Source organism: Hibiscus syriacus, unplaced genomic scaffold, assembly GCF_006381635.1.
Source record: "Hibiscus syriacus cultivar Baekdansim isolate YM2019G1 unplaced genomic scaffold, ASM638163v2 tig00110327_pilon, whole genome shotgun sequence".
In the NCBI taxonomy this organism is placed as follows: Eukaryota; Viridiplantae; Streptophyta; class Magnoliopsida; order Malvales; family Malvaceae; genus Hibiscus; species Hibiscus syriacus.
Window position 1 is genome coordinate 424500 of NW_024062684.1, and position 27504 is coordinate 452003.

The following is a 27504-nucleotide window of genomic DNA, read 5'->3' on the forward strand; positions in this document are numbered from 1 at the left end:
CAATTTTGAATCAATTTTTAATACTATAATTTTATTATTTTACTAATACTTTTATTAAAAATTTAATTAATAATATATATTATCATGAGACATAATGAATTCTCTTTAAACTCAAATTTTATATATAAAAAGAAAAAGATTAATGAGACACTAAGTCCCTTAAGTAAGATCAGGGTTCGAATCCTGACGTTTGCGAATGAAGCAAACTGAGTTGGAAGAGTCGCCCTCGCCTCTGCAGTACCCAATCTGAATTAGTCGATCAATAGATCGAATACCAGTGATTAATTAAAAAAAATTAAACAAATTAGCCCAAAGATAGAAGTGCACTCTTCTTTATTAAAACCCCTCCAGGACAACCTAGCCTTGAAAGAAATAGTTTTGTTTATGTTTTGCACCCCCTAGTAACTCTTTCATTCATCAGTTTCAGTTGTCTTTCTTGAGGCAGAAGTAGTAACATTGGGACAATAGAAAATCTTTAAAAATAGAAAAGGGATATCAAATGTGTGCAAAAAAATACGATCGAATCAGCCTCGGGTTAAAATGCCCCTATATAAGATGATTCCCAGACCGCCGATTGCCAGTGTCGTTAAAATTAGAGAAACTTTAACAGGATCTCGACCGACAGCCAGCGTGTTCTTCTTTCTTGTATTAGCTTGCTGTGATCTCTCTCCGATTCTCTCATGGAGGAGATTACTAAGGTTGTCTAACTGATGCATGATCTGTCTTTGTCCTCGTGCAACGCTCGATATCTGCGTTGCAAAACAACACACAATATTTAGACACATTTGAATTAATAAGCTGCAAGGCCTACTTCCATCAGAACTATGAACTCCTAGCCAGTTGATGTCTGCTGAGGGAGAAAAATGGATCTCGCAGTGGTCTTATAAGCAAGGGTCCTATCCCATCGAGATGACTTTTCTCGAAAGATAAACCGTGAAGACAGCCCCTGGACTCTCGAACTCATACCAAGTATAATTCAAGAACCTATGACCCCCAGACTAAACAGTTCGAATAAAAGGACATACGAGACCGGTTACAGTACCTCTTCCATTATAGGCGAATCCTTAGCCAGCTGGGAGGATAATAAGGTATTGGGCATAATGGAACCATTTCCTAAACCATTAATGAAGTGAGAAGTTGGAGCAGAACCATTGCAAGATTCGGCTTGGAAAGCCAAGTTTTGTTGGCTGGAAGTAGGATTCTTGACAGCTAACTTGGAATTCAACTCTTCGATACGCGATGTAAACTCGTCCATTCTATCATTCAGAGCGGATATCTGTTCCGAAAGCTGAGTGATGACTCCCTACATTGTGCAGATGAGTAATACAGGAGAAATAAGTTGCCAAAGCATTTCAAGATAAATTAGCATAAGATCATTCACAAAGCTATAAAAGCTAAAGCTAAAAACCTCGTCCGCTAGTGCCGACTCTGAATTCCGTTCACCAAACCTCCTGCTGTTCACATTGTATCCAGCAAAGTTTGACATATTCTTCTCCCTTTGAGTTGAATACGAATGTGACATGCCGCTGTTTTTGTTGGCAAACATCAACTCTATTTAGTTAAATCCACTCATATAGGTCATTAACATTCTTATGCAGCATAAAGTGATGTATTGAACGCTTGTACCTTTTGAGATGCCTATTTCTCAAGGCAACCCTATCTGCAGAGGCTCGCAAGAGTGCTTCTTTGGGGCTTGATACGAGATCCTCGTCTAGGCTGAGCTTTGTCTTCAAATCCTCTGGTAGGGCCTGTCCGATAATTAAATAAGACCGACTAGCCGACTAAAATTGAAAAGACATTACCAGATTTCGAGGTTTTTCATACCATAACCTCATTTACAAGCTTTTCCAATTGGATTTGTTCGATATAGGTACGTGGAATATATGAGCCTTCTAAACCAAGTTGCTCCGCAACACATTTTACAACTGACCGATCTCTTCCTTGCACCTATTTAAGAATGTCAAAACACGATTACCAACACCGAATACAGACACAAACAATCTAGAAATAAATGGTTTAGCATTATTTTCAAGATAACAGACCATATTATTTTGAAGCACAAATATGCCCAATGTTTTCAATGCAATAAAGCATCAAATTCCCCACATTATTATCTGAGCACCCTAAAATGCCAGTTAGGCCATTTCCAAGACTGATAAATGGCACTTATCTAGCATTTGAAGTGTTAACCATATTAAACCCATACACATAAGTTTATAAACAGTCCAAAAGATACATTGGAAAATAGACAAATAACTCCAGAAGTACATTAAAACGCCACATTTTAGTACTCAAAAGAAGATTAAGGATTCTCTCAAATACCTGAAAATATTGACGATTTAGCTGTTCCAGCCAATCAATTTTCACACATACTTTATCATCGGAGAATACATGGCTATTTCTTTTGAGAATGGCTGCTATTGTATAACCCAAGGCCATTAGCCCACCAAGAAGGCGCACACTAACTTCAAACGTAATTCTCGGAGATATAACAAATGGAATATCTGTTACCCATTCCTGAAAACAAGTATCACCGGCTATTAAATCAGACTAACTTGAATAGGTAGTGTGTTAACGAACATATTAGTAGAAAAAAGAACTTCAATCCAACATTTCTTCTTCAGATAACTTCATTTGATGGAACAAGGTCATTGGGACACGACATTTTATTTTTTCATAATTAACATCTGCTTCAAGCACATACATACTTTCTCAACATATCTATAGTTATACCTCCAGTGTCCTATAAAAACTTAACTCCTGTAATGCATGAAGGACAAGTGGAACTGTCAGTCACTGATGAGAATATGATCTCACATCTAAAGGGACACAACTAGTGAAAAAAAGAGGCATAAATCTGAGGGACAAACCTCAAACATAAGACTGTATTTTCCATCTTTATTCCGCATCCGCAGATATGATTGACAAGATTCAGGATCTTCACCAGGAGGTAGAAGGTATATATCATAAGTCTGCTCCTCTGTCTCTGTATGTTCTTCAGATAAGACACTCTTAATTTGATCGACTGTTAACTTTCTTGCTGACTACAATTAAAAAAACAGATGCAAGAACATATAAGGACATAGATACCAGAGTATCACCGGTATCATATAATTTGTGGTGAAGAAACAGCTAAAGAGGTAGGTGCAAATAGAAACCTTTAAAATATAAGTAGGACTTTGAAAACCAGTAAATGGGTTGAACTTGTTAATGATTTTTATCTGTGCTGTTTGGAGATCTGGCTCGATGAAGGCCTTGTACATTGGATATACCTGTATAACAGAGAACATGCTGAGTTCTACCCTAGAAAGAAAAATTAGAACATAGAAGTATACTGATCAAATTTTACAAAACAACAATAGGAATGCCTTTTCTCTATCTTAGGCAATAAAACGCAACCCCAAAAGAGAAAGGAGTAGAACATACAGTTTCAGATATTTGATGGATTATTTCTTCAGGTTCTTGGCTAGCACGCTGTATGTCTCGTAGGACTCGTTTAACAAGGTCAAAGTGAACTCCCCCTGTGACAGATACTCGAAGATCCAGCATAGGTCGCAACTTTTCACTCAAAGCATAGATGCCTTCAATAATTACAATGCGGGAGCTAGGAACTTCAAGGGTCCTGTCATAAGAACAAGCCAGGGTAAAATATAAACTCTACTACTACATAAGAATGAAAGCACTATATTCTATATGATTAAGTATCCATTTTGTACAATGGATTAAGAAGACAGTAAATCGCATTCTCTAAACTACATTGATCAGGTCTAATGCATTTTACTATTAAATATTAATACTAATTACTTTTCTCTGGCATACCTGCAAAAACTTAACCCTCTAGAGCTTTTTAAGCAAATGATAGTACTGATATGCACTAAATGAATGAGTTTTCAACCTGTATCCTACTCGGGAACTAGCCTTGAAATCATAGATGGGAACCTGAACTTCTTTCCCTTCCTTTAAATCATGAAGGTTCTGGAGCAACTTATCATAATCTGTCAAGCGTGGATCTGTTGTTCAAAAGAATCAGAATAATGTCAGTTTACTGCTTTGCTTGCTCTCAGTTAAATCCTCAACATCTAAACCGGACATGTAAATAATCAAATAAAACTTCAAGGCAACAAGCATATATCGTTTTCTATTCATATAAATATAAACCACATTCAACAACATACATGATATTGCACATCTTTAAACGCAAAACCAAAGGATAAGAACAACAACTCAAATTGAAGGCAGGTATGAGTCAAAAGTTGCATGCTAGAATCATTATAGTTGCCAACAAATGAGAGAAAAGATGAGTTACCATCAAAGTTGCCATCAACAATTCTACTAGCTTCGTTATAGTTGTCCATCGATATTGTGGCAATGCTGGGCATGAAGTTGAGTATCTTCTCTGTAAATACAGTCTTCCCTGCTCCAGAAGGACCTGCTAATCCTACCAATATTATTCCTTCATTTTTCTGTGCCAACAACTGGCATGCACGGATGACAACAAAAAACCCCTTCTCGAAAGACAAAGGTTCTTGGATTGAAACAATCTCATGGCGATCACAATCCTTTCTCTTGACCAGCCGGACTTGATCTTTTAAGAGGCCTGCTCTTTTATGTTGTGCTTCAATACTAGAAGCATCTTGAGGCATTGTATGACAGCAATCTCTGGTATAAGTTACAAAAATAAACAAATAAGAAGCGGTAACAAAAAATTATAGTATAACTTTGAGGCTAATAAGACACTGAAAATACTTGAATGTTGAATATTTTAGTACTAAAAGCAGCCTGCAATATTTTCTTTTTCCAGCTAGAGTCCAAAATAACCATTTATTTTGTCTTTAACATTTCAACATAAAAGATGCATGTATAAAACCAGAAAATGATCAAATTCCAATCTCAATCATCGACAGTAATCCCCCAACTATATTTGTTAATCCCACATGTGTTCCTTTGTTTTTCGACAAAATGTTAAAGAAAAACATATACATAAAATGCACAATTTTATGGTTTTCAATAAACCAATTCTCATAATATAAGTTGAATTGCTTGATGCCAGATCAGGTAGAATTAAGAATCAGACATTTATGCTCTTTTTTCTTTATGGAGCAGTAAAGAGTTATGTGGAAGCAAAAGATTTCAACAAATGAGAGGGAAATCGATATGATTCACTGTCCATGTAAAACTTAGTATGCCCTACTAATCCATAAAGGAGAAAATAAAAGCATCAAAGGCAACAATGATAAGAGAAAAAAAAGAAGCTAATTTATCAATAAAAGAGTACAGAAAACAAATTGGCCTTGGAATGCTAAACCGTTGCGATTATCGGTGGTACTGGCCATTAATATTTCAACACTAAGACTCAATAACTATCAGGAATTTACTGTAAAAAGGTGCAAAAGATTAAGAAGAAAAGCAAAATCAAGCAATGGAAATCAAATTAATTAGTTTTGTTTTCTTCATTTGCTGAACTCTGTCAGTTTTCAGGAAAAAAACAATATGGAAATAGCATCTTTAAAGATCAAAACAAACTTCCTTCACATTCAACAAGCGACCAAAATACAAAAGGAAAAATAAAACACCAAATTTAACAAAGGATCAAGCAGTCAAACAGAAAAAAGGAAAAATACCTCTAAACTTATTAGAATCTATATTCTAACACGATATTTGGATCTAAAACAGCCACCTTTACCCGAAAATAAGGAAACCCAGATTAAATAATGGCAAAAGAAACAATACCCTGATTCCAGAATTAATGAAAAATAAATAAAAACGGAAATAAAAAAAGATTTGGCATTGGTGACGAGTGTACTCACCGAGTCAGACCAAATGAGTCGGTTTTTCTTTTTCCAGTTTTTAAAGCAAAGCTGCAAATGAGACGCAGTGAGTTCACCGTTTCTTTATACACATTAAAAAAAAAGAATTGGTTATGTATTCTTTGTTTCTTTCCCTGAATATAAACAAATGTGATTTTCCGGGATTTTCTTTCTTAATTTTCTGGGAAGTCGGAAATTCTTGAGAATCTACAAAGCGATAAGTAAAAAAGAAGGAAAACTTTTTCGAGAATGGATTCACATATAAAAGCAAAATGAAAGATACCTACATATATATTTGTGTGTATTATGGGATTAAATTACAATTACAAACAATGCATAAAAACAAAAGAAGAAATTGTTAGGTGCAACTCACTCAATCAGAGGAAGCCTACTCTTTGTTATCTGGAATGGACTCTTGTCTCTCTCTGTTTCAGAACTCTTTATAATTAGGATTGGCGGTGATGGCAGAAGGCGGTTGGAGTTGGAGACTGGACCATAATATATATATATATATATATATATATATATGTACACACAATAATGTCTTCATCAAAGCATTAAATTTTGAAAAAGAAAAAAATCCAAGTATTACAAACAATGAAAAGTTATCAATAAAGTATAAAATATTAGGAAGGACGGAGTCAGATGAAACTTTGGAGCATCTACTATGAACAACAATAAAATGGAATTTATTGTCAAAAAATAATAAAATGGAATTTAGTATTTAATTGCTAAATTATTAATTTAAAAAACAATAGTGGGAGACGAAATTAATTTATTAATTTGAAAATTGATAAAATTTTGAAAATGTTTAAATTTAGAAATATGAATGTGTGAATTAATTAATATATTATTTTGAAAAAAATATGAACAAAATCTATTATCTATGATAAAAATTAAAATCATCAATATTAACATAAAAATAAATATAGCGATGATCACATATTAATAATTGATTGTATCATAATATAAATATGTTTTATCCAAGATAATTGTGAGTAACTATTAATTTAAGATAATCAAATCGATAATTTAAATTAGGAGTAGATTAATAAGATAATCATATAAACATCGGTTAGAGAAATGATATCAAATCTAAACTTTAAAAAAATCTAGAAAAATAATGAAAACATACATAATAACAATGAAAAAGCATTTACTATTTTCATAAAAAAATACTTTTAAAATATTTATTTTTTTGGGGTACAGAATCATGTTATTCTTGTACGGTATAATATTATGACATCATATTTAATTATTTAATGACATATTCGTCGTGTTATCGTATTTATGTAAATGTAAGGAAGTGGTGTATGTGACTTTGCAGTTTGGGGTTTATAGACAAGATCATGGGAACATTACTTAATCCATGCCAGGATGGAAGTTTTACAATGTTTCCAAGTCGAAGCATGCAAGTGCCAACCCCCCTGGATCACCTTGTCTTATATATATATAATAAAAAAATATTATTATATAAAATTAAAACATATAATATTGTATATGTTTATCAGTTATATTTTTAAGAAATACATATGATGTGACACGTTTTAGTTATTGTCTTGCATCTAAAATTATAACTTCATGTAAAAGATAATTATTGACAAAGATTGATATTTTTTTCTCGTAAATCTGATTTAATATATCATTATTTATAGGTCCAAGTCCAACAATGATAGTGGTCTTAGTGCCTATAAAAATAGGGACATAAGTTCAAATTCTGAGGGGAAAACAGTAATCTTTCTGTTACTAATATCTGTTGAGTACTCAGACAAGTTGCATGGCAATGTAAAGTCACAATTTGTGAATTGACTGAACCTAATCGTGAATTAATTTACATAAACCAAATGAAGAACAATATCTGGTAAAGATGTGAAACAACATTTATTGTGACGAGCGTTGTCCTAAAGGGACCAGGATCCTTGAGCTGTCGGATTCTTGATATTTTTGTAGATACTATCAATACATGGGCCAATGGAATAAGCATTAGCATTTAGAATTAAGCAATACACAAACATATATCTATAGGGAGTTTATGCATATATCATGTGTGTATATATATATAGGGAGTTTATGCATATATCAAACTCGGGACTCGGTAATTAAAACAATCAGTTTCAGCCCAACACATTGCTTGTGAGCCGGAAAGTGGTATGCTCCGACATCAAATCAACAACGAATTTTCATTTTGTTTTCTCAGTTGAACTCTCTGAAATGTTTCTGTAACTCATCACAAACACGATATAAAATCCATTAGCAGAAGTATTCCGTCCGGCTTGAAAGAACATCCATGGCTAGAACCCCAACTGATATCCATCTGCAGAAGTACACAAACGGGAGACCGTAGCATTAGTTTACAGAAAAAGAATACAAAGGGAGTTAAAAATCAAAACTCTGCATAAAAGGAATGTGTTCTCATTCACCGTGCACTCGATATACCGGGATGAATCCCGGTCACTAAAACAAAGAGTTTGGTGCAATATTGATATACCACATGAATAATGGCTTTCGTATAGAAAGATTACCCTCTCACAAGTCCTGTTAATGCGGTGTTCCTATTTCCAGATCAATCTTCATGTTCATCTTCAGAATCTGCATCGGATAATAAAAGGGACGTAAGCTGGTTGACAATACAAATATATATACACAATAAATCCATGTTTTGCATGTCAGAAATGCTTATCGAGATTGATTTATCACTTCATATGGTTCATCTACGTAGATACTGCAGTCCTCACCTGATCGAACATCTTCGCTAAGTTTGCCTCTCACTTGGATTTGTTTCACAAGCATTCGATACATAAGTACCCACCAACAAACATGAAGAACCAGAAGACAAAATAGGAGTGTGTCGAACAGATAATAACAAATCGGTCCATCTACCGGATGCTTTTCCTTGTCCAATGTCAGAAGAACTTCATAACTGCAACAGATGAGAGATATAAGATAAACGAAACGAAAAGAAAAAAAAAATAATCGCTAAGTGAAATATTATCAAAGTTTCTGATCTCTATATAGGAAGTGAGACAGCATATGAATTGCTGCGTGCTACATTGAAGTAAATAGTTGTTATTTGGTGTATGCATAACTTTTTCCACAGATGCTTTCTTCCTCCCTTGATTTGAATGCCATGTGAATCGATTCGGGTGAGTTTCTCAAGTTCTTAAGGTGAAACCTTATAAAAGTTGGGCAGAATATCAGACACAAATACGAACCTTGTACTCCAGAGGATCCAGAAAGGGTAGTAAATGAGGCGCAGTAAAACCCAAGACAAAACAAAAACTAGAAATGCAGAGCCAGCGAGAGTTTCAGCCCCACTATATTTGCTCATCTTCCCTATCTCCAGAAATACATCGCTAGCATCATGAATTGCCAACACAACCGAACCAACACGACCAAATCTGCAAGATACCGGCATAAGAAAAGAAGCAACTACTCTATAAAATTTTAAAATTCGGGTAAGAACCTTTCGAACCGTACCTAAATATGTAAGATAACACAATGAGGATGACAATTGCAACATGATGACCAATCTAGACTCCAAAGTCGGAACACCTTGTTTCCCAGAAAATCAGAGCAAATATAGAGTACGCATAAAATCCAGCAACATACATATAAAGTCCCTTTAGTTTCAATCTGGAAAAGAAACATAATAGATCCTCATATATCTGAATGTATAATAAATGCAAGGATATGTTTGAGCAAGAATTGACCAAAGCGAAACGAATAGTTATATCTATTTTTGAAGTCAATGAAGCTTACTTAATTTTCTGATCAGGCCAGACCTGGTCTCCAGGTCCTACCCAAAAGTTTCTGGTATTTCTAAACCAGGGTTCGTTGTAAGTTACATAGAGAGCCAGGATTTCTGCTGAAAGATAATAAATGCATTTCCAAGCTGACTCCTTAAATTTTCTACTCTTCTTCCTTTTCTCTTCTGTATCGCCATCCAGCATCTCATGTCCCTTCCTGAAAATCAACCGCCTTCCAACTTTCTGAAATCATGTATGAATTATGATATTTTCAAAAGGTGACAGAAACAGAGAGAAAACAAAGGAGAGAATAGACCAGTCTAGTTACACTCAGATAGCAACCATATTACACAGAAATAATATGCTAAGTCACATGCTTCAATATACTTCATTTATGCTTGCTCTTATCAACTAAGACACTTTTATCTGTACTCAAATATCGCCTTTAATTAATTTCAAGTCATTTTGCAAGCAAATTGCAACAAAACGTCTCCCTACGAACTTATATATCAACACCAATAGCATTGGCATTTACAGAAAATAATCTTAAAGCAAATCCAGTGCCACAAGCCTGCATAACGAAGTCACATATTAGCAGGAGGACACCCATGTTTCAACATGCTATTAAGAAGGTAAAGATATTAAGGTTTTTTTTTTCAGTAAACGAGCCGACTTCAAAAATTCTAGAAAATGGTAAAAGAATCTACAATTGTTTGTTGAACAGCTCATAAACATACAAGATATGGTCAAACAACATCCTCATCCGAAGCTTTACCAATAGAAGAAGTGTTATGTCAAAACAATGGCATGACACTTATTTTTAGTCATCCTCGGAATGACAGTGCCAAGCACCTTAAAACAAAAATTCTCATTTCCACCTATTTACATTTGTTCCTCCCTCTGGCATTAATCAACCCATCAAACATCTAAGTAAACTAAGCATAGCTTGAATCAAGCTAGCATTTAGCTGACACAGATGCAAAACCACCCAGTTAGCCCAACTCAGTTCCATATTAATCAAGCTACATCGAACAGCTCACGTCCATAAACTACTATGACAAGGCACTAAAGAATACTTCGATACAAGTTTGTGACATGCAAGCTTTCAATGGATTCTCAAGTTCTAGGTCCGCTAAACATGTAGCAAATGAAAGATAACTTTTAATGTGTCTTGGAAGATACGAATTGTTAACCTAAAGCAAATTTTTCGGAGTGAAAATTAGAAATTTAAGATCGATAAAAAGAATAGAATAATTACATTACAACCATCATGCAGTAAGCCTGAAGTTCAAACTTCCAGATCTCACCTTCTAATGTCAGCAACATAAACGAGTGCTTGTCAATGGCATAGTTTTAGCTTGTAGGATAATGCAATGGTATCACAAACTAAGATCGATATGGTGCCCGAATCTGGAAGTCAAGGATTCAAACACGAATGGGATCTACTGTAGACTTTGGCAGAATTGAGGGAAGAGGATAAGCAATACCTCATTGAGTAGCCCAAAGAGAAACTTAGACAAATAAAACATCCATCTATCCATTCAATACCAATGTAGCCAACAACACTCTCATTAAGTCTAAGGTTAATGGATTACATTAGTGAAAAGTGTTGCAAAAGAAAATTTGCTCAAATGATTCTACATATCTTAATCTTCATTCAAGTTACTAATTTTCTTTTTAAATTCATTAATCTAATATGGGTCGATCTTAGAACAATAAAAACTAACCCATCAAAGCAATTCAATAAAGATAAAAAGGCAACATCAAATAAACCAGAAGAAACAAAATTTCAAAACTTTTTACCTTTTTGTTGTTTTAAAGCAATGAAAAAAATCCAATCAAGTCATCAAAATTCATAAATATGGATAAAGAGAAAAAAAAAGTACCTCAAAGATGAATCTATCGAGAAAGAAACGAACAGAGGGGAAAACAGAGCAAAGAGAGGAAGGACAATGAAATCTCCATAAGCAGGGTAAGCTTCTTGCTCCCAACCGATTGATTTGATAAACTGAATCGAACCCATTTTTTGAATATCGATCTTTGATCCAAAAATTTTCTCAGGAAACAATCAGGAAAAAAAAATGAACACGACAAAGGGCGTGAACTGTGGATCACATGCACACTGAGTTGCAACAATGTCCTCGTCTTCTCTGTTTCTATCTTTTAATTTTACTTTATTTATGATTTAACTTTTCTTCCAGTCCCTCTGCTCTTTTGACTTTTAAAATTTAGGGTAAAGTACATTAAAGATCATTAAATTATGCACAAATGATTGTTTTGATCACTAAATGTTTATAAATTATTAAAAATGTTTATAAATTATTAAAAATATTTATAATATTTTATTAACAAAATTCCATTAAATATGAATATATGATGTTTCAATATCCACATTTCTAATTTAAAAATTAACTCAAGAAAGGATAACACATAATCAAATTTAATAGAAATTCTCATAAGGTTTAATGATATGGAACACACATATATTTATAAGTTAAGTAAGGATTATTAATGAAATTCGAACTTTTATTCTAAATTAGTTATCTTCATATCATTTGTGTTATGTCATATTCAATTATTTATCTTGTAAATCATATAGAATTAATCCATGATGATATCTCTTGTAAATCATATACGGCTTCTATCTAGATTTATTCTAAATTAGTTATCTTCATATCATTTGTGTTATGTCATATTCAATTATTTTTAATGATTAGTTTTTATTTACAGTGTTTCAAATATATTGTTTTTGCAATTATAATCAGTACAATAGTCATAATACATTTCATAAAAAAATAACAAAAACCAATTCATAATATTATTAATTGAACTTTGATTTTATAAATCAAACATGTAAAAAGGCAAAACTCTTAGAGTTAAAAATAGATAGACAAAATTTAAAAAATATGGAAAGTACATGGACTGAGGGTAGAATTAGACCTTTATTTATTTATTTAAACTACTGGAAGTATGCTTTCCTAAAAGCCAGGAGGTTGGGGGGTAAAAATGAATGGGGAAGAATAAATTTATTAGATTCAGTATTACTGACCCTTGGTTTTTGTTAGATTATCTAAATTGCCATTCATTTTTGGGTTCACCATATTGCCCTTACGTTGAAATTGTAGTAGACCCGGTCTGGTTCACTTGCTTTGTTCTCAATCGTGAATTTAAGTTCAATTCATGGTTGATTATTCAGCTCAGTTAGTAGAGCACAATGTTCTTAACTTTGAGGTTGTGGGATTGAGTCTCACGGAGGACATTTCATAATTCGGAGGTATTCTACGGAAGTTGCTCTCAACCTGGTATTGGGGGCAGCCTACTATCTTAACTCCCCTTATCCCATTACATATGAGAACAAGGGACAACCATTGTTTTTTCATGGGTGATTAATGAATTTAATTAACAATTATCTTTTTTAATAATTTCTATCTAGAAAGGACAAAGATAAATTTTATTGTTAATGGATATTATACTCAAGGAGAAAGGAGATAATTTATATTATAGTACTAGATGTGTATGATAATCATTGAAAGGGATAATTTATATGTTAGATTATTGGATTTAATTTCAATTTTCATTTTGATCACAAAATTTTAATTTAATTATATTATTTGATTTTTATATTGATAAATTAAGTCGTTTATACTAATATCTTTAAATAACTATAATGAACAAACTCAAATTAATACATAAAAAGATTTTAAACCCTAAAACTATAACCCTTATTTTTAAATTGCATCACACGTCTTTGAACTATACTTTTTATTTTAAATTGATTTCTAAAATTTTGAATGTTCCAATTTTATTCATAATTTATTATCCTTATTTTAAATTATTTCTTGAACTTGTGAACATTTTAAATCCATCCTAAATTATCATATATACTAACCACATAATTTGTTAATGAAATTGTTATGCCAAACTATATTATTACATGTTAGAAAGAAAACTTAGGTTAAGCTATGATTGAAATTAAATACATAATTAGATGATTTTGAGGATGAAATTCAAAGATTCAAACATTTGGGAGTTGATCAGAATGAGGGTTACATTTTGAAGATGAAATTGGAATATTTAAAAGTTTGATTACTAATTTAAAATGAGATTAGTTTGGTGATGAATTTGGAATAGAGAAAATAATCTCAGTGACCGAAAATGCCTTATAATATACGATTTTGACCAACTTTTTTTCGATTTGCCAAAACGACCAATAAAATCGCAATGCGATCTCTAAATCGCAAATCAATTTCCAGAATCGTAAATCAGTTTCCAGATTCGCAACGTGATTTTGACTATCGCATTGCGGTTTTAGAAAATCGCAATGCGAATATGTAAATCGCAACGCGATTCTGACTATCGCAATGCGATCTCCAGTATCGCAAATCAGTTTCCAGATTCTCAACGAGATAATACAGAATCATGTTGTTGCGATTTTAGAAAATCGCAATGCGAATATGTAAATCGCAACTCGATAATACATAATCGTATCGCAATGCGATTTCTTAAGAATTTTCTCTAAAAATATAGTATCCGCTCGGACGTGTCGAAGACACGTATTACCACGACCACGACCACGACCACGACCCGAGACGGGTCGGCAGCGACGGCGGTGCGCGAGAGTCCCCCTTGTTCTCTTCCACTCAACAAGGAAGTGAGAAATTCAAGCCTTAAATACCCATTCTCAATAGTGTTTCCAATACTATGTGGGATTGAGCATTGCAAACACTTGGGAATCTTTTACACTGTCGTAACACATTCTTTATTGTTTCAAACTAAGATCTTACAAATGGCTTGGGAATCTTTTACACTATCGCAACACATTCTTTATTGTTTCAAACTCCACGTGAATTTGGAATAGTTAAAATGTAAACTTATTTTGGATTATTCACTATCGCAACAACACGTTTTTCAAACTCTCGCAACACATTTTTCAAAATCGCGTTGCGAATTTGGAAACTAAGTTGAAAAATTAGAGTTCTCGTTGAGAATTTAAGATCGCGTTGCGATTTTGTTGGTCATTTTGGCAAATCCAAAAAAAAGTTGGTTAAAATCGTATATTATAAAGCATTTTCGGTCACTGAGGTTATTTTCTCTTTGGAATATTAAAAAAAATTAAAGACTAATCTAAAACAAGAATTATAATTTAGGGACGTGTGATATTGCTTAACTATAATAAAAATCAAAATGGTAATCTATATAAATACTAAGGAGTAACTTTATCATTATACCTAAAATGAAAAAAAAAACAAAAAATACCATGAGTAGAAGGATATCTTTGAAATAAAGTAAAATGAGGGAATGCAAGATTCGTCTCTCACATTAAGTAATAACAACAATGGGAACTTTTCAAGAGTCAAAATTACAACGATCCATTCACATGTTTGAATAAGCATTCAATTCAAACATATATTTAGAATTTATATCCATTTATTACCATAACTTATACCCAAGGAAGAAAATTGTAGACAAAGCTGATCAATTGCAGTTGCAGAGTTTAAATATTTGCAGACAAAATGGGACCTTCCCCATTAAAAGGCCCACCACCCCCATTGCCACCACTAGCAGCTTAAGGGCACATGGTCTTTCACTGAATAAGAATTCGATTTGAATAAAAATATTTTAAATTAATTAATTTAATGAGTTTTATTTTATAATGTAATTTTTCTTCACCCGATTCTAACCGCCATTAGCAACCACGTAATTTCCAAACAAAAACGACCCACCATCCTCCTCGTTAGCCATACGTGTTCATTTATTCACCAATGCTTTCACGTGCATTATCATCTCCAACTTCCGAACCCCAACAACATGCAAATACTCCATCTGGGACAAGGACCTCGAGTCTCGAGGCTTCGTCCTACGCCGCACCATCTCCAACCTCAACCTCAACCTCAACCTCGACCACCTCCACTCTGTCTTCGTAGCCGTCGGATTCCCCAGGCGTGATCCAGAGAAGGCTAAGCCGGCACTGGAACATACCCAATCCATGCTGTGGGTCGAACACAAGAAGAGCCAGAAACCGGTGGCCTTCGCTAGAGCTACGGGAGACGGCGTCTTCAATGCTATAATATGGGACGTGGTGGAACGGTTGATCGAGGAACTGTTGGAGAAAGGTATTGGTAATTTTGCTTTGTACTCGGAGCCGAAGGTGTTGGGGTTTTATAGGCCTCTTGGGTTCGTTGCTGATTCTGATGGAATTAGAGGCATGGTGTACTCTAGAAAGCAAAACCAGAAGAAACAAACTGTTGGTTCTTCTTCTGATTCAATGTTTGCAATTTTATTTACAGAATCATGTTCAACTTCAATACATTGCAGACTTTTGTAGGTACACTGTCATCGAATTAAGTGATGCATTGTGTGTTGTTAGCGCACATTCTCTTCCATTCCATTCAATCTCGTGATATTCTCGTCCGAAATTTCTTTTAAGATTATATTCTTGTATCATTTTTCACGAGATCATTACACCTTCACGTTACTTGTATATTAATCCAACTCGATCCCATCATGTCGTGAGAATATATATTGGAATCGAGTATCGGCCTATAAATGCATTATTTGTTTTGACTGTGTCAAAAAATATACATATTTCAGGCATTTTTTACAAGACCAACGCTTTCACAATGTTTCTTCGTGGCCTCAGCTTGCACCATTACCGTTTACCAGTACAAATAAATCTTCTTCTCAAGAGAATCAGCAAAGAATCTGGAAACCAGATTGGTTTAAAGTTGGCATTAATCAAGAGAGAATGAACTGAATGATCTGTTAATGCATTGCATCGAAGCATCTCCGAATGTTAGTTGAACAAAGCGGACTGAAAAATCAACTTTCGCGCATCATATGCTGAATGAGGGCCGTCGTAATCGTTTAGGCAAGATCGAGTTAGTCAAGCTTTGCATTTGCTTTCTCGTCGGTGTGGGTGTGAACTTGATATCCTTATTGTCTACTATGTCTACTACAACAGCATCAGATGTTAGAAAAACCTTGGCAACCGATGCTGCATGCTCCAGACAACATCGAACTACCTACTCCAACAAAAGTGTCGGATCAATAGGTGCATTCTACGGTATACATTAATCTAGAGGCTCAATTTTATTACTGATACCTTTGTAGGATCCATTATTCCAGCTTCCATCAAATCCTCGTAAGAGTTTCTTGCGGCATTGTACCCGTATCGGGTATCATCATTCGATAAGACCTACAAGATGAAACAAGTGAAAGTACAAAGTGGCTGAACCTCCAAATGCATAATGATGCAATGATACGATGGAACTCAGAGACCGACCTTCTCTACAACAACACTCCCGTTAACACCAGCATTTTTGGCAATTAGTTTCGCCGGATAGCTTAATGCTCTCTTGAATATCTCAGCTCCAATCTGCTCGCATTTGCATACAAAAGCTCGTAAATTTTCGTTGGTTGGCAGTAGAGACTGAGAGAAACGGTGAGATATATATGTTGTATCCTTGATTACCTTTTGCTCTTGATTATCTAACAGGTTTTTTATGCCGTCCACCTTTTCAGAGAGCCGCAAGAGGATACAACCACCTCCGACTACGACACCTTCCTCGATTGCTGCCTACATAATATAAAGTCAGAAGCTTGATTTTCATTATTCGAAAATCATCCCTGGATTTGTAAATCACTACCTTGGTTGCATTTAAAGCATCTTCCATTCGAAGTTGTTTGTCCTTCAATTCAACTTGTGTTTGTGCTCCAACCTATCATATAATTGATGAAATTAGGTAGATTACTTCATATGCAGGTCTTCGGACATTTCTAAAACACTGAGCTACCTGAAGAATTGCAATTCCTCCTGATAATCTGGCAATTCTTTCATTGAGTATCTCCTTTTGAAAATTCTCCTCTGTGTTCTGCAAATTAAGAGTTCGGAGGTTCACGTTCAAATCCGCCCATCTTCACCTGTGTAGTGTGTTATGTCACTTCTAATTATACGTACCTCAACCAGATTTTGTATCTGAGAAACTCTTTTCCGAACTGCTTCTCGTGTGCTACCATCGCTAACTATGTAGGTAGAATCCTTAGTAATCACGACCTTTGTCGCTGTACCTAGAACCTCTTTCCCCACACTATCAAGAGTTAAACCCATATCATCTCTGACCACCGTGCCTGAAATGAAGGCGAACTCGATAATATCATGTTTTCAATTGCTTTCTTCTAGCTGAAGGAACTGATACATAGACATTCCTATGGTAAGATGGCACGGAAATAAGTACGTTACCTCCGGTCAAGATAGCGATATCGTCCAAGCAGTGGCTCTTGCGCTCACCGAAGGCCGGGGCCTTAATAGCAGCTGCCTTCAGCACACCCTTGAGTTTGTTCCTAATCACTGGAGCAAGAGCTTCCTTCTCGATCTCCTCGGCAACGATCACGATCGGGTACTTCTCTTTAACAGCACTGTCCAATATTTTGAACATCTCCTTTGGATTTGTGATTTTCTTGTCAACCAATAGTAACTGCAAGCAAAGAATTACATACCCTCTAATCACTTTATAGGAACACGTGCCGAGTTTTCTTTAAGAACCTAATGTTTATACCTTGCAATTGTGGAACTCGATGATCATATTTTCTCGATCGGTGACGAAGTAGGGAGACAAATACCCTCGATCGAACTGCATTCCTTCCACCATCTCTAGACTGGTTTCAGTACATTTTCCTTTTTCGATTTTGACTACACCCTTCCTTCCAACTAGTTGAAGAGCATCCGAGATCATCTTTCCTACCGCGTAATCGTTTCCGGCACTAACAGCAGCAACATGTGCAAGTTCATGATCCTCAACCTGCAAGTCCAACATAAGCTCGAATATTAAACTTTGCACGTTTATGAAAATATCATAATTTATAGAGCTATGCACCTCTCTGGACATCATTTTGAGTTCAGAAACAAGGGCGTTCGCGGTCTTCTCGATCCCGCGAGCAATTTGAACCGGATTCAATCCAGCTGAAACTACCTGGAAGACATAAAATTATTGCATTTGTATGCACCTTTCATAAAGAATCCCCCATGTTTCTGATTCTTACCTTCACACCTTCTGTAATTAAACCATGAGCAAGAATTATAGAGGTAGTGCAACCATCACCAGCAAGGTCATTTGTTTTTGCACCAGCTTGCCTCACTAATTTAACCCCAACATTCTCCAATGGATCCTCCAGCTCAATCTAAACTAATTTACTTACAAATTTCAGTAAGAAAGTACCAAACTTTGAATTACATTAGACCATATGGAAGCTCAAATTACCTGTTTGAGAACAGTTTCTCCATCATTAACAATCTTGGGGGGTCCATACTTGTTCTGAAGCACAACATTTCTCCCCTTTGGACCTAATGTAAGCCCAATCAGTTCTGCCACTTTATCCACACCAGCCTGCACCATACCAGCACAAAGAAAGAAGAACTAAAACACCATCTGGGTTTAAGCTTAAATATGTTTTTGGGATTTTTTTCAACTAACCTGAAGCTTCTTAGTGGCAGAGCCATCACGGTTGAAGTAAATTTCTTTGGCCATGGCTCTGGGCTTTTTCAAGGTGGAATAATGTGAAGAAGATGACCTTCTGGATTTGGACAATGTTGGGTTAGTGAAAGATATCCCAGGAAGTGGAGATGGTGAACATGCCATGATTGAGTTTCTGGCGAGGTATTTTCCGTGTAAAAAGAAACTGATATTCATGTATACATATATGGATGAAAGGGGAAAAAGAAGATAACAAGAAAATATCTTGGCAGTTGTTTTTGGCGCTATTCCATTTCCGTGGCTAGAACATTTTCATGGGCTATATGTGGACTGGTTCGAGTCGGGCCTTAAGACCAATTAATCTCAGACTTGCCTGTTGTAAAAATATTGAGGGATTTGTAGATATTCAAAGAAGATAATTATAATAAATATATATCAAATTCCTAAAATGAAGAGATTCTTGAGATTATATAGGGAAAGGTAGATTAATATAAAGCTAAAAAATAACACAATCGGAAATCTAAAAAGAATTTTAACGAAATCGGTTTAGCGCGACTGGAAATATTGACTTATATCTAATATATTAATTACAATGACGTAACCGATAAACATATCTGATTGATAAGCATCGAAATGTTTTCACAAGTATAAATAATTTTGAATTAAAAAAAATATATGAAAAATGAGGTTACAAAGTATTAATATTTTTCTACAAATATCGATAGTTTCAAATTTTAAAAACACATGAAAAATGAAAATGTTTCAAAGTTTCAATATTTTTCCATAAAAATCAATACTTTCGAATTAAAAATAAAAACATAGAAAATGAGAAGGCTGCAAAGTATCAATTTTTTTTAAATAAATATTGATAATACGATATGATGGTCAATACTTTAACATTTGATGAATGATAAAATATCGATATTTTTTCTATCATGTTTGATAATTTAACATTTGAGAAAGTTGATTGAAATTAAAATATCTATACTTTTTTATTTGAAAAATTTGTTCAAGTTAATATCGAAAGTTACTTATTTAAAAATTTTCATTAAAATATCGTTATAAAAATATCGATAGTGTAATAATAATTACAACTTAATTGGTTAAGATAAAATAGGTGCAACCTATTACGTTAAACTAGTTAGCGGATTGTTTAAAGGTATAATAATAATGTAAACGGTAAAATATTTACAACTTAACTAGTTAAAATAAAATAAGTACAACCTATTACGTTACCCCAACTACCGATTTGTTTAAAGATATAATAATAATATAAATGATAAAATAAAATAGGTGCAACCTATTACGTAAACTAGCTACTGGTTTGTTTAAAGGTAAAATAATAATGTAAACAGTAAAATAAAATAGGCGTTACCTATTACGTTAAACTAGCTATCGATTTGTTCAAAATTATAATAATGAAGTAAACGGTAAAATATTTACAACTTAACCGGTTAAAATAAAATAAGCGCAACCTATTACGTTAAACTAGCTATCGGTTTGTTTAAAGATATAATAATAATGTAATCGGTTTAAAATAAAATAGACGCTACCTATTACGTTAAACTTACTACATGTTTGTTTAAAAGTATAATAATAATGTAAACAATAAATTAAAATAGGTGCTACATATTATGTTAAACTGGCTACCGGTTTGTTTAAATGTATAATAATAATGTAAACATTAAAATATTTACAACTTAACCGGTTAAAATAAAAGAGGAGCAACCTACTACGTTAAACTAGCTACTAGTTTGTTTAAAGATATAATAATAATGTAAACGATAAAATAAAATATACGCAACTTATTATGTTAAACTAGGTACCAGTTTGTTTAAGTGTATAATAATAATGAAAATAGTAAAATAAAATATGAACAACCTATTACGTTAAACTAACTACCGGTTTATTTGAAGGTAAAATAATAATGTAAATGGTAAAATAAAATAGGGCCTACCTATTACGTTAAACTAGCTACCGATTTGTTTAATGGTATAATAATAATGTAAGCAATAAAATATTTACAACTTAACCGGTTAAAATAAAATAGGTGCTACCTATTACGTTAAACTACCTACCGGTTTGTTTACATGTATAATATTAATGTAAATGATAAAATATTTACAACTTAATTGATTAAAATAAGATAAACACTACCTATTACGTTAAACTACCTACCGGTTTGTTTAAAGGTATAATAGTAATGTAAACGGTAAAATATTTACAACTTAATCGTTTGAAATATTTTTTTAAAATTCAAAAGTATGAATACTTGTAGATTGATATGGGGGAGTTCATCAACTTTTTCAAAAATATCAACACATCATATATCAATTATCGATATTTTAACATTCATAAACTTTTTCAAATAATAAAGTCTCGATAACAGTCATAAAAAATCTAAAATTCTAAAGTATCGATACTGAGTATTAATAATTTTCCTGAATATGTATCGATACACATACACTAAGTATTGATATTAATAATTTCCATACATCTACACTAAGTATCAATACGGAGTATAAGAGTTTCGCTACATCTACACTAAGTATCGATATTTTTAAAAATATATTTTAATGGAATTTTGTAAATAAAAAACTTTTGATCTTAATATTTCAATTTTTTTCTTCATATTAACAAGTTTCTAAAATGCTAAAATATCGAACATCATAGAAAACAATATCAATATTTGCTAAAGTATCGACCATCAAATCATAGTAGTATCAATATTTATTTTAAAAAAAATTTTCCATCCAAAGATACATAATATATTATATCGCTACCAATTTTATTAAACACAACTTTAATATTCCAGATCACAACCTACTTCTTTATTCACAATAATATTATTAAGTGCAACCTAGTATGTTAATATTTATTTAAACAAAATAAGTATTTAACCTATTTTGTTGTCATGAGATTTCGAATGCCCATCAACTTAAACTTTGGTAACATATTATACGCAACCTAATTTGTTGATAATATTTATAAAAAAAATAAGTAATTAACATATTTTGTTATCATGTGATTTCTAAGCCTCATCAACTTAAATTTTAGTAACATTTTAGGTGTTACCTAATATGTTGATAATATTAATAAAAAATAAGTAATTAACCTATTTTGTTATCGTCAGATTTCTAAAGTTACATTAGCTTAAACTTTGATAACATTTTAGGCGCTACCTAATATGTTGATAATATTAATGTAAGGTATGGCTCATAAATATACCGGTAAAGGTACGGTACAAGGTTAATTTTATAATTATGTACCAGGGTTTTCTATTATAAATAGAGATGTAACCTAAACCTATTATCATTGAATAAAAATTTTCTAGCGTCGCCTAGGCACCGAGGACGTAAGCACATTGCCGAACCTCGTTAAAATTCTTGTGTTCTTTTGTTTACTTTGCCCGATTTATCAACAATTAATAACAAAATAAGTAATTAACATATTTTGTTATTGTTAGGATTGTTTAAGCTCAATTTGAATAATCGAAAAATTGTACAAGAGGGGTGAATAAACAAAAATTGTTTAGGGAGTAAGGAGAAGAAAAGATAGACAATTTTGTACAACGATTTATAGTGGTTCGACTTCTCAACTAAGTTTACATCCACTACCTAAGCTCTTCACTTAGGATTTTCCAACAAATTCAATACCTAACTTTTTAAAGGCTCAGCTAGAACCAAAACTCCTTTTCAAAATGATAAAAGAAGTAAACAATAAAACTCGTACAAGGTAAAGTGTTTACAAAATAAAACTCACAAAAACACAAATATGCACAAGAAAATATAAATAAAGAGTGAAAAGTCATTCTATTGTGTTTGATTGCTTGAATAGGTGTTCTAACCCTTCTTCAAGTGCCCTGAACTTGTATTTATAAGTTGGAATGAGGTTGTGGCCGTTGGGAGTGATTTAGAGCTGTTGATGATATTTTCTCTGCAAAATAAAACTACCCAGTACAGAGGGTATTAGTACTCCTATAGGGAGTATCGGTATTATCTTTGTTATTTTTAAATAAAATTAGCAGTTTCTAGTTGTTGGGTCTGACGGTGTAGATACTAAGCCTATGATATTGATACTACTATGTAGAGTAGTACCGGTACCCTTTTAGGTATCGATACCTATTTTGTATTCTGGAATTTGAGCAATGCTGATAGTATTAGTACCATCTAGGGAGTATCGATACTTCTCTTACATAGGGTATCGGTACCACATGAACAATATCGTTACTATTCATATAATATCAATACTGTAAGAACAATATCGGTACTACTTACGTGAAAACTAGTTTTGTGCTCAAATTCACTTTAAATGGACTTTGAATTATTTTTGAAAACTTTCATAGCTTTGAATAAATTAAATTCAAGTCCAAAAACATTTTGTCTTAATTTGTTATATCAAAAATATTATAAAACTTAGTTTAACAGTTATCGTTAGATTTCTAAGGTCTCCTCAGCTTAAACTTTGGTAACATTTTAAGTCATATCTAATATGTTGATAATATTAAAAACAAAATAACTAATTAACATATTTTATTATCGTCAAATTTATAATGACCAATTAGATTAACTCTCATAATATATTATGCACTACTTAAATTTTGATAATATTAATAAAAAAAAATTAGTAATTTACTTATCTTCTTACCGTTTATTTTAAGTGTAACCTGTTATGTTATTACGGTTGATAATATTTCCAATAACTAACCTAAATTATTAAAGTCAATATTTTTTTGACTCATTTTACATACGAGGATAGTATTTCTAGTTACCCAATCACCTGTTTAACCAGTGACGTAATTTTTTAGTCGTATTTTAACAGCATATCACAGTAGAACCTCCCGAGATTCTTAAACAACAATACTGTTTGACTATATTCAGCAATACTTGTCTGTCCCTTTAAAGGACAGGCAAAACATGCAGGTTTTGTGGATAAAGCTTGCTATTTATGCAGTGGGCTCACTGTTCAACCAGCACCTGAACCGCAGGTTGTGCTTTGGTTCCTCTTTTGGTGAAAACAATGTAAGCTTGGGGCTGAAACCCCAAACTGATGCCCTAACAAAAAAGCTGAAAGTAGTACTTTAGGTCATGTTTTAGTGGATAGCCTTTTTACAGTACGTTTTGCTTAGTTAAAGCAACTGTTTTCAATGATGAAGCCACTAGCAACACCATTTTCCACCACCATTTGTCCTCTTACCTGCCCCTGTTGTTATGAACAGCAATGGAGAATTGGACTGGCTATGGGGCCACCACTCTGATCCACTCTAGGATCAGTAACATTGGTTAAATAAAATCCATGTTGCAGGTCAAAGTTCTTTACACAATCCATATATTTAATATTCTTAGGTGAAATGATTATTAGATAAAACTCATGATTGAGTGTTTGATTTGTTTCTGAGAATGGGTTACTGCTGATTCAAATTTTGTTTTTATTGTATTTTGCTTCGGATTAGTGTTTATGCGGCGAGAAGAGCTGCAGAGGAGTTGTATGAAAATATGATCAGAAGATGTTATTGCATGGTTTTATTATAATCCCATACAAGCGCAAATGCTTGATTAAACACCATAGCAAACTGAGGAACATTAACATATATTATATATACGTGTGTATATGGGAAGATGACTCTTATCTCAATGAAGCAAGTCAACGGAGTTGTCAATGGATTGATTTGTGGACTCAGCTTTCAAGTGAGAAGTGTTGCAGGGGATCTCTTCCAGCTCTCAGAATGCAAGGGAATAAGGGCTGTCGATTTTTATGTCAAACAACATTTGGCGGAGATCGGAAGCTTCTTCCTTGAGCCTTGCATTCTCTTGAACGACACGGTCGTGGAACTCCGATACGTGGTTTAACTTGTCTATGAGACTGTGGTTCTCGTTGCGGAGCCTGGTTACCTGTGACCAAAGTTCATCCAGGTGCTTCTGTTTACGCATCCTCGACCGACGAGCGGACTCTCTGTTGGATATCATTCTTCGCTGCCTCCTTTCGTGGATGACGTTGACCTGGTGCTCCTCTGCTTCATCTGAAGTTGAATTATTGCTGATACTTGAGGACAGTGTGGCAAATTCAAGAGCAGACGGCGAGATGTGGGAATTCGGTAGGCTGTTTAAGAATGTATTGAAATGAAAAGTTGGTATAGAGTTTTGCATCATATCAAGGTTGGCAGGAATCAGGATCGGGTTTTCCCGTGATAGGTAGTGAAGTTCTCTTAGCTCACTTGGAACCATGGTTTTAAGTCGTGGAAGTCGAGGCCTGAAGCCGAAGGGTTAGATATGTTGTAGTGATTGATTGTTGATGAGTTTGAAGGTAGGGGAGAAAGGCACAAATGAAGAGCTTTTATAGGAGGAAAATTGTTTCTAAGGTGGGCCAGTTTCAGCAAGTGTAACAGTATATATGTATGTAACCACTTGCTCTATATCACATATGTTATTTCTAAAGACAACAATGATATAGCGACATGTATGTGTGCATGTATTTATGTATGCATGCATGCATGAGTATCATGTATGTCATAGAAATTTCAGATTTGGATAATCATATAGCATCTGATATAATGCTTAGAAAACAGGAAACTTGCTGAAGTCAAGATCCCAGGAGAAATTTTCATACTCCAAAACTCCAATAGGGGAATAAAGCATTTGTGCCTTATGACGCAATCAACTCTGGTTTAAAAGGTAAACCATTAAACAAATCATAGTTTCTTATGACTAATTTTATTATAAATCAGATGACTCATGTAAGCACTTCAATTTAAAGATATAGTTTAACATCGTGACCTAATATCCCAGCACTCTCATCCTCTTCCATTGAACTGAACTGTAATAAAAAAACCCCCAAAATTCCTTACGTTATCATCCATGCTAATTGTTTAATACTTGAGCCGAATTTCTTTCTATCTGATAAGTTATGTATCGAAAAAGTCGAAGACGTCAACTCAACAACAACCAATCTACATGTGGGAATAGTCCATTTCCTGTTAACAGGTTATCTGGTTTGTTATTCTTCCATGACATATCATCAATTGGCACGATCACCATGTAAGTACCTAAAGTAGCTTCTGAAGTATCTTTCTCAATACATGAGCACTGAGTTGTTTGTTGAGGCCCACTTTTAAACATGATAAGAATGAGATTAGTTAAAAAACATGATAAGAATGAGATTAGTTAAAAAAATGTTGGCAAATCACAGAAGTAGCATCTCAGAAACGCATGTTTTTTCTGGTATTTGTTAATGGGAGTACAATATTCTAACCACATGTAATTCGTTTCCGTGTTTCGTAACACTACATATAGTTTAGGCGACTCTCCACTAATAAAACTACTCTTGGCTGCAAAAGAAGTGAACATGTTTCAAATGCAAGGCATCCAAAGTAGGTTAGGTAAGATTATTGGACATCATGTGGAAATGCTCTGCATATTTGCCTTAATACTCCTCATGCATGCCTCGTTTTCCTCCAGCCTTGTTTTATGCATACATGCATCACATGTAAGAAAATGAAGAATCAGAGACAAACTTTTTGAGCGACACCTGAAAAACCAAAACTGACAAAAGGAGTTGGACCAGACATGATTGACTGATTGGTCATCATTCCTACAACTTGATGGCCTGTGGGTACCATTGCATATGCTATTTGTGGAATGTGAATGGTCAAGTGAGCTGTTCATTCATGATTTCAGGTGCAGAATACGAGCAACTGATATATACGACAATGATGATTTCGACTACACTATATGACCCAAGATGAATTTTTCCATGTTCACCTATAGCAGTTAGTACTAATGTCAATGAGATTTGTTAACCTTTTGGATCACAACTTGCATCAAATGCATACACCATGTACAAGACTAATCCTATGTATTATCTGAAATTGGACTTTCTTTATTCAATAAAGGAGTATTCCTTGGTTTCATTAATCATTGGAAAAATTGGGAGCTGAGCTAAAAAAAGTTTGAAACTAAAAGAACAAAAAACAATGGCTTACAGAGACATGCCTTTTTCTTTATCCTCATTCATGCCTACCCTAATATGTTGCTATAGCTTGTGTGAGGAGAAGGGGCACCACAAACCGGAACAAGTTCTACGTACGGTGGGGGGCTAGATTTAACACCTAATCCATTTCGTGCCCAAACACCATCCAGGAGGGGGTAAACTTTTTTCTAGTGGGTCCTTTTTAGTAGTGACCATGTATGCCTGGTGCACCATTTCTGCACCTTATTGCCCAGCCCATCAACTCAAGTATACTCAACCATGCACACTTGTGCCTATATGTCCATAAAACAACATGTTTGTATCCAGATTCATGGAGAAAACTAGGGTTAACTCCATGTTAAGAACAAGAAATTTCGTGACCACGCAGTCTACCATATCAGCAAAGGCTTTTCAAACCTTTTTTTAGGCTTCTCCATAAAAGAAATGCCAAGTATATTGGTACTCTCACCTGTACCAAATATGCACTTTCTCCACTTCCCCCCCCCCCCAAAAAAA

General features: G+C 33.9%; 4 protein-coding genes and 1 pseudogene across 5 annotated transcripts; 1 reads left to right on the plus strand and 4 right to left on the minus strand.

Annotated features, from left to right (window-relative positions):
* Nucleotides 1-456: 456 nt before the first annotated feature.
* On the minus strand, nt 457-6083 carry LOC120118132 (inorganic pyrophosphatase TTM2-like). Of its 2 annotated transcripts, XM_039138257.1 has the most exons (12): nt 5808-6083; nt 4307-4659; nt 3896-4010; nt 3427-3622; nt 3159-3272; nt 2871-3044; nt 2323-2517; nt 1825-1947; nt 1627-1748; nt 1409-1526; nt 1043-1303; nt 457-749 (listed from the first exon to the last, which is right to left on the minus strand). In XM_039138257.1, the coding sequence occupies exons 2-12, from the start codon at nt 4641-4643 to the stop codon at nt 525-527; spliced, it is 1980 nt and encodes a 659-aa protein (XP_038994188.1). In that variant the 5' UTR covers nt 4644-4659; nt 5808-6083; the 3' UTR covers nt 457-524. The 2 variants fall into 2 exon arrangements, with proteins under 2 accessions (XP_038994188.1, XP_038994189.1); XM_039138258.1 differs by lacking the exon at nt 457-749 and having other exon boundaries at nt 1113-1303; nt 1444-1526.
* Nucleotides 6084-8015: 1932 nt separating this feature from the next.
* Nucleotides 8016-11694, minus strand: LOC120118097 (annotated as a pseudogene).
* A 3157-nt stretch (nt 11695-14851) lies between these two features.
* On the plus strand, nt 14852-15878 carry LOC120118224 (serotonin N-acetyltransferase 2, chloroplastic-like). The gene is made up of 2 exons (XM_039138331.1): nt 14852-14876; nt 15292-15878. The coding sequence occupies exons 1-2, from the start codon at nt 14852-14854 to the stop codon at nt 15876-15878; spliced, it is 612 nt and encodes a 203-aa protein (XP_038994262.1).
* Nucleotides 15879-16114: 236 nt separating this feature from the next.
* LOC120118134 (chaperonin 60 subunit beta 4, chloroplastic) lies at nt 16115-26508 on the minus strand. Its single transcript, XM_039138259.1, has 14 exons — nt 26504-26508; nt 19024-19198; nt 18811-18936; nt 18593-18730; nt 18427-18522; nt 18109-18351; nt 17793-18027; nt 17511-17680; nt 17347-17424; nt 17200-17271; nt 17025-17129; nt 16836-16928; nt 16656-16748; nt 16115-16575 (listed from the first exon to the last, which is right to left on the minus strand). Exons 2-14 carry the CDS (start codon nt 19186-19188, stop codon nt 16387-16389), a joined length of 1803 nt encoding a protein of 600 aa, XP_038994190.1. The 5' UTR covers nt 19189-19198; nt 26504-26508; the 3' UTR covers nt 16115-16386.
* On the minus strand, nt 24544-25391 carry LOC120118135 (basic leucine zipper 43-like). Its single transcript, XM_039138260.1, has one exon. The coding sequence runs from the start codon at nt 25245-25247 to the stop codon at nt 24744-24746; it is 504 nt and encodes a 167-aa protein (XP_038994191.1). The 5' UTR covers nt 25248-25391; the 3' UTR covers nt 24544-24743.
* Nucleotides 26509-27504: the final 996 nt, after the last annotated feature.